This window comes from Lampetra fluviatilis, chromosome 41 (assembly GCF_964198595.1).
Source record: "Lampetra fluviatilis chromosome 41, kcLamFluv1.1, whole genome shotgun sequence".
In the NCBI taxonomy this organism is placed as follows: Eukaryota; Metazoa; Chordata; class Hyperoartia; order Petromyzontiformes; family Petromyzontidae; genus Lampetra; species Lampetra fluviatilis.
The window spans coordinates 3848811-3860485 of NC_136315.1; the positions used below are offsets into that span (position 1 = coordinate 3848811).

The 11675-nt window shown below is 52.2% G+C and overlaps 1 protein-coding gene across 1 annotated transcript in view; it reads right to left on the bottom strand.

Annotated features, from left to right (window-relative positions):
* Positions 1–9312, bottom strand: part of ADH5 (alcohol dehydrogenase 5 (class III), chi polypeptide) — a 17691-nt gene extending 8379 nt beyond the window's left edge. The window contains exons 1-6 of the mRNA XM_078875362.1: positions 9138–9312; positions 5282–5383; positions 3727–3868; positions 2712–2799; positions 2065–2284; positions 636–896 (exon numbers count right to left, since the gene is read on the bottom strand). Of these exons, the coding sequence (XP_078731488.1) occupies positions 636–896; positions 2065–2284; positions 2712–2799; positions 3727–3868; positions 5282–5383; positions 9138–9158 (834 nt within the window). The 5' untranslated portion in view covers positions 9159–9312. The remainder of the gene's footprint in view (positions 1–635; positions 897–2064; positions 2285–2711; positions 2800–3726; positions 3869–5281; positions 5384–9137) is intronic.
* Between the last annotated feature and the right edge of the window lie 2363 nt (positions 9313–11675).

Sequence of the window (11675 nt, forward strand, 5' to 3'; positions counted from 1 at the left end):
AGAATCTGTAGTTTAAATTACTTTTTTGCGGTCTCATTTGAATTGTTTCTCTTTTTTTTTATATCTCGTACACACCGGCAACTATAACTTGGCATGTAATGATTCTTTACCTGCCCCAGCGATTCGATGGAGATGAGCAATTAAATTCGAGAATCAATTTGTCTCGGGTTTGCAGTCTCGTTTTTTTTCTTTCATATAGCGAGGGCGCTTAAATGCTTGGGCAACTCAAAAGCACCTTACGCCAAAAATCCCATCTCATCCATTCCAATGCTCTGCTGCAGTATAGCCACGTGCGGGGGGGGGGCACACACGATGCCCCCAACAGGGGAGGGGGGAGATTCTGCCAGTTGGTATTTTTGTCACAACCAAATGAGTATTTGAGTGAACACCTCCCCCCCCCCCCCCCGCTCGATGCACGCAATCAAAACGGAGCCCCCATTCACACAGACCGGCGCTGCTCTCGTCGCCCGAGTCGCTAATGTCCACATTTAGTCGGGGGACCAGCGCGTCAACTCGAGCGGCCGTGCGCGGTTACGGTGTCTGTGACACCCTCCGCCCCCCTCCCCCGCCCCCCCTCCCCCGCCCCCCCTCCCCCCCTCCCCCGCCCCCCCTCCCCCGCCCCCCCGCCGACGCACCATGGTGCCGACGTTGCCGATGCACTCGAAGGAGTAGTCGACGCCACCATCGGTCATCTCCGCGAGCACCTGCTCCACTGGCTTCGCGTGGTCCTTGGGGTTGAGGAACTCGGTCGCCCCGAACGTGCGCGCCGTCTCGAACTTGCCCGGGTTGATGTCGACCCCGATGATGCGGCTGGCGCCCGCCGCCTGGCACCCCATGATGGCGGCGAGGCCGACGGCGCCCAGGCCGAAAACGGCGCACGTGGAGCCGGGCTCCACCTGGCCGGGCGGCGCCACGCGGGTGAGCGGCGGGGGTCAAGTGGCAACGGCGGTCCACACGCGCGCGGCTCAGTCGCTCTGTCGAAACGTCGAGTGGCCGAGGTGGTGGCCGAGGTGGTGGCCGAGGTGGTGGCCGAGGTGGTGGCCGAGGTGGTGGCCGAGGTGGTGGCCGGGGTGGCTCAGAGGCTCAGGGCACTCAACTGGCACCGCTCCTTCAAACCCGGGACATCTCGGCGATGCCTGCCCAGCGCTCGTACCGCTGTGGCAACCACCCACCCTCCTAGTTCTACCATTTGAAACCTCTTCCATTCTCAAGAAAAACTTACGTAGGCTCCTACGAGGTCATGCGGCAGGGGCTTGTGGCCCAGTTTGGCACCAGCTATTATAGAGTTGCGTTCACGTTGCTGCGGTTCTTTGCGGCGAGCACAACGTCTTTAAAAACGACGGCGCTGTAAGCCTCTCTTGAATAAAATTAACGCGAACCGCTCGCGCGTTCCGAGGTTCAGCGGTGAACGGGGCACCCACCCTGCAAACGTATTCATCACGGGACACCGAGCACGGCTCTCACAATACTTCGGCATCACCGACAGCCACCGCTGCGCACTGGAACCCTTCTCTGACCTCTGCCCACTCCGCCCACTCCTCTGCCGACTCGTCGCCTCGACGCACTCCGCCTACTCTGGACTGCAACAATCGTCTTCAGCTTGCGCAATTTACCCCCCCCCCCTCGCGGCAGCATAACAAAAGACTGCTTAATCTTAGCTTCCTTATCTACTTCCGCCCCCGGCATCACAAAGCTTCAGTTTGAACTCCGTACGTTGCACCCACCCCGTTCCTCACATCGCCCACACACTTACCCTGGCCCCTCCCCTCCCTCCATCCCCCGCGACTATATAATTCCTCGTCACAGCCATCTCTTAGACACACTTCAGCGGTTGTGCTTTCTCTACGTTGTCCCCACCTGAAGAAGGATTTTTTACCTACGTGACTTTACCGAAAAAAACAATCGCCTGGCTCATCAAACCGCCTCGACGTAAACAAAAATCACGGCCCGCCGCTCCGCTCATCCACACCAACGCGTGCCGTAACGCAGTTAAGACGAAGACTGTTGGCGGAGCCGACGCATTTTTCCGAACTCCCCCACCGTCACCACCCCCCCCCCCCCCACCTTGGCGGTGTTGAGGGCGGCGCCGTATCCCGTGGCGACGCCGCACCCCAGCAGGCAGACGCGGTCGAGCGGCGCGGCCGGCGACACCTTGGCCACGGACACGTCGGCCACCACGGTGAACTCGGAGAACGTGCTCGTGCCCATGAAGTGGAATAGGCGCTGGCCCCGACAGGAGAAGCGTGACGTTCCGTCTGGCATCAGTCCCTGGCCCTGCGTCACCCTGACCGACCGACCGGTGGGGAAGCCCGAGGCCGGAGAAGCCGGATCGACAGGCGGGTGCGCCGAGTTACGAGGGCAGGGCGATCGAAGCCATCAGGAGAAGACTCGCGACAAAAAAACCTCTCAACTCTGCGCCTGTTGGGGTTAGCATTGTCCGCGTCCGTGTTACGGTTGCTCAGGATTTTCCATTGCACTCTCGGCATTCGCCGAGAGTGCAATGGAAAATCCGTCGAGTATTCGAGCACGTTACACGGGCGAATTAGGTACGCTCTTATCAAGACGGCTTTATTTGGAACGTAGCACCGTGGTAACTTGGCACCGTGCCACCCTGGCGTGTGATACTTGGGCACATCGCCCAAGAGATGAAGCAATACTGCATATTGCATTAATAAACACTGGGCAAGCAAGCGAACGGGCTCAGCACAAACCTGATTTTCTGGCAGAGGTTCGTCTTGGGGCTCAGGCAGAATTTGCACTCCCCACACTGCGGGATGTAGAGAGGAATCACAGCATCGCCTGCAACACACGGACACAGGCAGCGGTAACACCCAGGGCACGTTCTCATCGCTGGATCGAAGTACCGTGACCTCCCGAATATCCGGGGTCACGGTGGGGGGGGGGGGGGGAGGGAGTTTTGGCTGGGATTAAAAGAAACAAATGTAAATCAGCATACACATCACGATGATTGCTTACCTTCATAAACAAACGAGCGCTTAATAGGTAGGGAGTGTCGTCTGTATTTCGTTGTTCAAGCAATCGGTTTCGCGGCCAATGACTTTGCAGCGATCACGCACGAGTCACTGGCAAGTGAGGAGCAGATGACAATAATTAACCTGTCGAATGAGAATAATTAACCCGTCCTACAAGTAGTAAAGATAGCCTATTTATATTCGATGCCGGAGCAGTAGGTACGCCCCAACTATTGAAGGACGGAGCAGAAGAAAGTGCAACAGCAACGTTTTCAGTTCTCCAATGAAATAGGAGGCAGTGAGCCCCACAGGGCTGAGTGAGCCAACGTACGTACATACGCACGGACAGACAGACAGATGTACTAAAGTACGGATGTACGTACGGCAGAGGTCGCAAATGGGTTTTGATTCCTTACCCGTACCCGTACCCGGCCACACCAGGGTCGCAAATGGGTACCCGTACCCGTACCCGGCCGGGTACGGGTACCCGTTCCCTACCCATACCCGTACCCTACCCGAAATGAGTGAAAAACGGTGACTCACCAGTGACTCACGGCCTACCCGTACCCGGCCGCACCAGGGTCGCACACGTGTACCCGTACCCGTACCCGGCCGGGTACGGGTAGCTGGGTATCGGGTAGGGTACGGGTATCGGGTACCCGATTGCGACCTCTGACGTACGGTCGGACGTACGGACAGACAAACGGATCTGCAGACGTAAGTCCGTGCGTACGTCTGTGCACGCGCGTCTCACCGGGCTTCACGCGCGTGACGCCCTCGCCAACGCTCTCCACGATGCCGCCGCCCTCATGCCCCAGCACCACGGGGAAGACGCCCTCCGGGTCCAGGCCGCCCAGCGTGTACGCGTCCGTGTGGCACACGCCCGTCGCCACGATCTGCAACACACACCCAAAAATAAAGATCCCTCCCCACCACCACCACCACCGTGTAGGCTACGCAGGCTGTCGGGGCGAGTGCTGTTAGCGAGGAGCGCCGATGAAGGCCAGTACGGCACACGAGGGGGTGGGTGGCCAGCACCACGTCCGGCCGCCTTAGTCTTCCCAGTGGCGATGTTTTTACACACCGCACCAGGTACTAATTTGAGGCTGAGTCGACCTAGGGGAGGTCCGTGACCGGTTCAGATAATCGTTACTGGTGTTGGGCGTGAGCGGGAATCGAACCCGAGCCGCCGGGTTCATAGTGCAGCGTGCTAACCACTGCAAAGACAAAGATCGCCCGTATAGCCTTAACAGACTGTAGGGGCAAGTGCTGTTAGCGAGCACTTATAAAGGCCGGCACAGTATACGAGGGGGTGGGTGTCCAACACCACGTCCGGCCGCCTTTGTCTCCCTAGTGGCGATGTTTGCACATCGCACCAGGTACTCATTTGAGGCTGAGCCGACCTAGGGGAGGCCCAGGACCAGTTTAGATAATCGTCACTGGTGTTAGACGTGAGCGGGAATCGAACCCGAGTCGCTAGGTTCGTAGCGCAGCGCGCCAACCGCATAGATGACAAAGATTCCCCGTATAGTCTTAACAGACATCCTGCCAACTTTCAAGCTTTATCCACAAAGTACAAAATAATTTGCCAATTTAGCTGTTTGGATTTGTCTCATCATAAGCACAGACTCATCTGTATTTCTACCAAATGTCTGTTACTCTAGCCCTTCGATAAAAATCATTCTAATTTACATCAGTCACTCAGAACTCGCACGTGTATCAGAGGTTGCAATCGGGTACCCGATACCCGTACCCTACCCGAAACCCGGCTACCCGTACCCGGCCGGGTACGTGTACAGGTACCCGTTTGCGACCCTGGTGCGGCCGGGTACGGGTAGGCCGTGAGTCACTGGTGAGTCACCGTTTGTCACTCATTTCCCAACGTCTTGTCTCTTCTCACAATTCAAGTTCCTAGAATCAACCCACCCGCGCCTGCAACATGGCTTCATCCCAGAGGTCGCACTCGGGTACCCGTACCCTACCCGATACCCGGCCGGGTACGGGTAGCCGGGTATCGGGTAGGGTACGGGTACCCGTTTGCGACCTTGGTGCGGCCGGGTACGGGTAAGGAATCAAAACCCGTTTGCGACCTCCGACGTGTATGAAGGAACTCAGTCGCGAGGCCTCAATGTCTCTGACCCATGCATAACCGGGTTCACAACCCACCTTGATCCAGAGTCGAGACCTTCAATCGCGGGTGGCGAAAAAACACGGACGTGAGCCCAGGATCTCAGCGGAGCCGGCTCCGCGTCCCTAACCCTGCCCCACCGCGCACCGCACAGCGTGCGGAGGTGCCAACCTCGCCCCACCTTGATGCGGACTTCATGGGCGCGCGGTGGTTCAACCTCCACCTGCTCGATGACGAGCGGCTTCTTGGGCTCCCACGCCACAGCGGCGCGGCACGTGATCACCTGCAGAGACACAGAGGGGGGGGGGGCGGGTTAACGGCGTTAACGAGCGAACCCATCGTCAGAAGTAACCCCAACTGGAGGGGCTGCAACGGTGCATCGACCAGGTATGGCCCACTGAGCTATATAGCTTTTTATCAGAAGCGACCTGGCCACAAATGATAGCCCAACGAATTGGCTTATCGTGTGGAAATTTATAGCAGCCAAATACTCCAAAACGCGTGATGTCGATTCTAAACGTAGGTGGCGAAACAGGAGGACACGGATAAAAATCCACGCGAACACGGGGAAAACACGCAAGCTCCAAATATACAGCAGGCGTCAGGGGTCGGGATCGAACCCATGTTCTCCTGTACACCACCCGTTGATGCTGCTAATCCTGCATAATGCACGGGCATAAGTAGTACTAATCACATACCTGCATTTCCCATAAATATGCTAAATTCCTCTTGATATGCAAATTCCTTTGTCAAGGCGCTCTTCCCCCTCCAACCCAGCTTAAATATACGCTGCCAAGCCTGGTGGTGTTCATTCAGACGCTGTCTTTCTGATAGACCTGTTCTTCACCTGAGGACGGCTGCTTGCGTTGTGGCCGAAACGTCGTGAGAATTATTTTATTACGTTTTATTTTTATTATTTTATTATTTCCATTCTACGTGACTTTACCGAAAGAACCAAGAAGATGAATCCCTGCAGTCACAAAGCTTTGAATCGAAACAGGCGAGGTAGTTAACATCTCGCCACCGCGGCGCCGGATTCAAACCCAGGCTCCGAGCAGCGCAGGCTTGGCAGTTAGTCAGTCGAATCCACCCTGTGTAAAGCTTCAACAGAATTCAGTGAGTGATCACCACAGAGGTGCAGTCTGCACGGTGGGTGAGAGGGCACAGACTTCCAGTGTTTGTGTCAGAGTGACGCTGCAAATTGAAACTGCGAGCCGCAATGCTTTCGGACTTTTTCTTCTTGTGACCCAATGGTTGCAAATTCCATTCAGGCAAGGAGGGCTCTCTGTTCCAGTTAACATGCAAACGCGGAGTGGACTTTGTTGGTTGTTGTGAGGCTGACATGGGAATTCGTAGTTCGACTCGGCACGGGCGGGGCAGGTTAGAACTCATCTAACCTGCAATGAAGTTCAATGATTGATTTAAAAAACGGCGTATTACTCATTAACCATGTATACGGTCGTTTATATTTCTGCAATAACAGGTCCCTGCGGGGTGGGCTGGTAGGAACGAACAAATGAATGGCTATAATAAAATGAAATGGTGGGGGTACGATACTAAGGGAGAGTTTGAGGCCTAGTTCTAGGCTTTAGGCCTAGCTGTAGGCTTTAGGCCGCTGTGAGTTAATTTTGAATTTAAATGTTTTAATTAAAAACTATCTCAGGGAATTATAAGGGAATGTTACACTTGTTTAGCCAGGAAAGCCTCACTGAGTCTAAAGGTTTTTGTAGGGTCCTGCCAAGTGTTTGCAGTAGGGGGCGATGTTGCTACACCTAATCGGACATCGGACGGACGGACGATATAATCTATTGTAGGCTGGTTCACTTCGTTCCTACCAGTATAATTGCCTATTGGCTTAAGGACGTGCAATTGGCAGTGCCGCGGAACACAAACTGTACACAAATATTCAGAGGTTTTACCCTTTCTGGCAATAAAACATGCTGAAAGCTGTCAACCCGTACTGTTTACCCAAAATATTCCACAAAAAGCACCGTACACCAACGCTGTGTGCGAAAATCCCAGTGGGATGCAAGTCAAACAACATCAACAACCACAAGACAACTTAGATTAAGGCCATCAGCCTAACTCTGTACGACAACAAACAAACATGGCCAAACCAAAAAACTTTACGAAAATCACCAAAATAAAGCAATGAAACAATGTAACAGTGATCATAGTAACAGCAGAGTAGCAAGCCAAAGTCCTGAAAACGACTTTGTATTTGAGCCAGGGGCGGTTTCTTCATTAGGGTGATTGGGCGACGCACCACCAATGTCATTCAACCACAGAGTCACGCTAGCCGTCACTGTGCCTCTGGATATAGTCCAATCAGCGTCATGCTACGTTCTGTGGAGTACCGCCTCTTTTTGGGCGATTTCCCTCCGGCTGAGAATCGCCCCGAGTGGTCCCATAGACTTACATTCAAAGATGTTTTTTTTCGAATGGGGGGCGCTGCAATGCATTCTCTATGGCTTCCGGGAGGGCTCGCACTAACGTGCTTACGTCATCATACGTAAGCACGTTTCATCCAACAATATTATTTGTCGCCACCTAGTGGAATCTTTAATAAAAGAAACATGAGTGGATTGTATTAATAGTAAGTATAGAAACAAACAAGATGTATTGTAAGAGTCACTTTATTTTTCATTAATATTAAAGAAGTGAAGTTGCCTTTACATGCTTAAGCTGTTAATTTATCCTTTGCATGGGTGGACCTTATCCTTATCAATCATCCAGACATTTGCCCCCCCTGAGAGATTTTGCAGGAGCCGCCACTGATTTGAGCAGGCAGGGCCCACAAAAGCCACACCACAGCAATGCTGTATCACAGATGATAGCTCAACGAAGCTAAGATTTAAAACGCAGTCGCCAAAAGCGATGTTCTCGATTCTAAACGTGGAGTTGGGGGAAAAAACCAAACCCCGTAACGGAGCAAGCAACAGCAGCGGCACAAACAACAGCATTGCTACAGCCACAACATCAGCAGCGGTAACAGCAGCAGCAGCAGCAGTGACAGACAAGCAACAGCAGCAATAACAACAGCAGCAGCATAAACTACAGCAGCATTAGCAACAAGATAAGCAAAATGAATCAACAGCAGCAGCAGAAGCAAAAGTAACAGTGGAGCAAACAACAGCAGCAGCATAAACAACAGCAGCAGCATACACTACAGCAGCAGCAACATAAACTACAGCAGCAGCAACATAAACTACAACAGCAGCAACATAAACTACAACAGCAGCAACATAAACTACAACAGCAGCAACATAAACTACAACAGCAGCAGCATAAACTACAACAGCAGCAACATAAACTACAACAGCAGCAACATAAACTACAACAGCAGCAACATAAACTACAACAGCAGCAACATAAACTACAACAGCAGCAGCATAAACTACAACAGCAGCAGCATAAACTACAACAGCAGCAACATAAACTACAACAGCAGCAACATAAACTACAACAGCAGCAGCATAAACTACAACAGCAGCAACATAAACTACAACAGCAGCAACATAAACTACAACAGCAGCAACATAAACTACAACAGCAGCAACATAAACTACAACAGCAGCAACATAAACTACAACAGCAGCAACATAAACTACAACAGCAGCAACATAAACTACAGCAACAACAACAGCAGCAGCATAAACTACAACAACATCAGCATAAACTACAGCAACAGCAGCAGCATAAACTACAACAGCAGCAACATAAACTACAACAGCAGCAGCAACATAAACTACAGCAACAACAACAGCAGCAGCAGCATAAACTACAACAACATCAGCATCAACTACAGCAACAACAGCAGCAGCATAAACTACAGCAACAACAGCAGCAGCATAAACTACAGCAACAACAGCAGCAGCATAAACTACAGCAACAACAGCAGCAACATAAACTACAGCAACAACATCAACAGCAGCATAAACTACAGCAACAACAGCAGCATAAACTACAGCAACAACAGCAGCAGCAGGAGTAGCGGCCTAAATCGACAGCAGCTAGTGGTGGAAGGCTGTCCATACTTTCCCAGCAGTATCGGCCATCGCTTGAGTGAGTGGAGGAGGCGGCAGGGACAGTCCGGCAGTGATGGTGGTGGTCGTGGTGGTGATGATGATGTTCGTGGTGGTGATGATGATGTTCGTGATGATGGTGGTGGTGGTGATGATGGTGGTGTTCGTCACTGAACCCGGTTGGCTGCAACGAGAAACGCCTCCTCACTATGCAAAGACAAAGGTCCCCGCCCCGTGTAGCCCTCTACAGGCTGTTGGGGCAAGTGCTGTTGGGGAGAGACCGCCGGCTTGACAACGCACGTGGTGGGGGTGGGTGGGGGTGGGTGGGCCAGCTAACCACGCCCGGCCGCCTTTGTCTTCCCCCCCTCCCCCCAGCGGCGATTATTGTACACGCCGCACCAGGTGCTCACATTGGAACGTAAAAGTAATATTTAATATTTTTTTAAAACACGCTTTAATGAAATGTACCGTGCGAGTAATGGAAGAATTCCAGGAAGTGGCCCCGAAAGTTGCTATAACGTAAAAGGGCCAAACGTGAGTTGAGCGTGGACAATTAGACCCAAGCCGAAACATAACAAATAAAAAAGAATGTTTAAATTTTTTTTTTAATATATTTTTTAATGATAGAATATAGTATTGTCATCAGTATGACATAAGTATAATAATGATAAAAACAACGGCAATCATTGCCAAGTCATCAATTCCCAAGGAAGAGCGATACCTGATCAAACCAAGGGCATCACAACCACCAAAACTTTATGGGCTACCAAAAATTCACAAACCTGATGTCCCATTAAGACCCATAGTTAGTACAATAGGCTCTGCCACGTACAAATTAGCACAATACGTAAGGGGCCGTCCATAAATGACGTCACGCGATTTTGGACGATTTTTGCCCCCCCCCCTCAAATATGACGTCACAAAGCTCTGCCCCTCCCCCCAAAACCATATTTCCATTTTGAAAATAAAACATGCTTCAAATGGCTTTAAACTATTGTCATTGTAGTGCGTATTTAATGTGGCGCTGCACTCTGATGTTGTAGGAGAAAACATTTATTTAAAAGTCTATTTAATTAAGTAGAACGTGTTAATATTTATTTAAAGTTACGCATTTTGATGTGACGTCACATTTCTCAAACCCCCCTCCCCCTCGTCACACATTGTCACAAATGTCTGACCCCCCCCTAGGTGCGTGACGTCATATATGGACGGCCCCTAACTAAACAAATACAGACCTACATCGGTAAGACCTCTTCGTTCATCAAAAACTCTGAACATCTCGTAAATATAATTAACGATATTAAGCTTATTCCTAATGGGTCAACGAGTCAATTAAATTACTCGACTTTTCAAATCGCAGCCTTTTTTGCGATTTGCTAATCCCATTGTTTCAATTTCGATTTGAAATCGATTAATCGTTCAGCCCTGGTGTGGGTGGCCAACACCATGCCCGCCGCTTTTGTCTCCCTAGTGGCGATATTTACACATCGCACCAGATACTCATTTGAGGCTGAGTCGACCTAGGGCAGGCCCAGGACCGGCTCAGATAATCGTCACAGGGTGTTGGCCGTGAGTGGGAGAATCGAACCCGGGTGGTTGGCCAGGTTCGTAGTGCGCTAACCGCTGCACCACCGCTCCTTTTGACGCCAATGTTGGGTCGATTGCGTGAGACTGCGGTGCCCTCTCGTGGCTGCCGTGTGAATGTCTGAAACCTTCCCCTCTCCGTCCTCCCCCCAGGTCGACTCAGCCTCAAATGAGCACCCGGTGCGGTGTGTATAAACATCGCCACTGGGGAGACAAAGGCGGTCGGGCGTGGTGCTGGCCACCCCCCCCTCGTGTGCCGGTCCGGTCTTCATAGGGGTTCCTTGCTGACAGCACTTGCCCCAACATTCTGTGCAGGCTATACGGGGGATCTTTGTCTTTGTAGCGCAGGTACAATCACGCTCGTGCGCAGACGGAATCATGCACACTTTCATGCAACCAGCTGTATATATTTAAGGCTGAGTCGACCTAGGGGTGAAGACGTAGCACCGGTTCAGGTATCACTCGCAACTGATGTTAGCCGTGGCAATCGAATGTATCTGGTTCACACACTCAAGACAAAGACAAAGATCCCCCGTATAGCCTGCACAGAATGCTGGGGCAAGTGCTGTTAGCGAGCACCCATTAATATGAACGGCACGGGACGGTGGGTGGCCAGCACCACTCCCAGCCGCCTTTGTCTCCCCGGTGCAGATGTTTGCTCACACCGCACCAGGTACTCATTTGAGGTTGAGTCGACCGAGGGGAGGCACAGGACCGGTTGAAATAATCGTCAATGGTGTTGGCCGTGAGCGGGGAAATCGAACCCGTGTCGCCGTGTTCGTATCGCAGCGCGCTAACCGCTGCGCCACCGCTCCCCTCCACTCAGACACGCGTACATACACGCTCACTCGCGTACATACGCACATACGCACACACGTAGACACTTGCTGACATAACCACTCACGCAAACACTCACTGAGTGACGTCCTCACGGCGTCTGTGCCAGGCCAGGTGCACTTTGAGGCC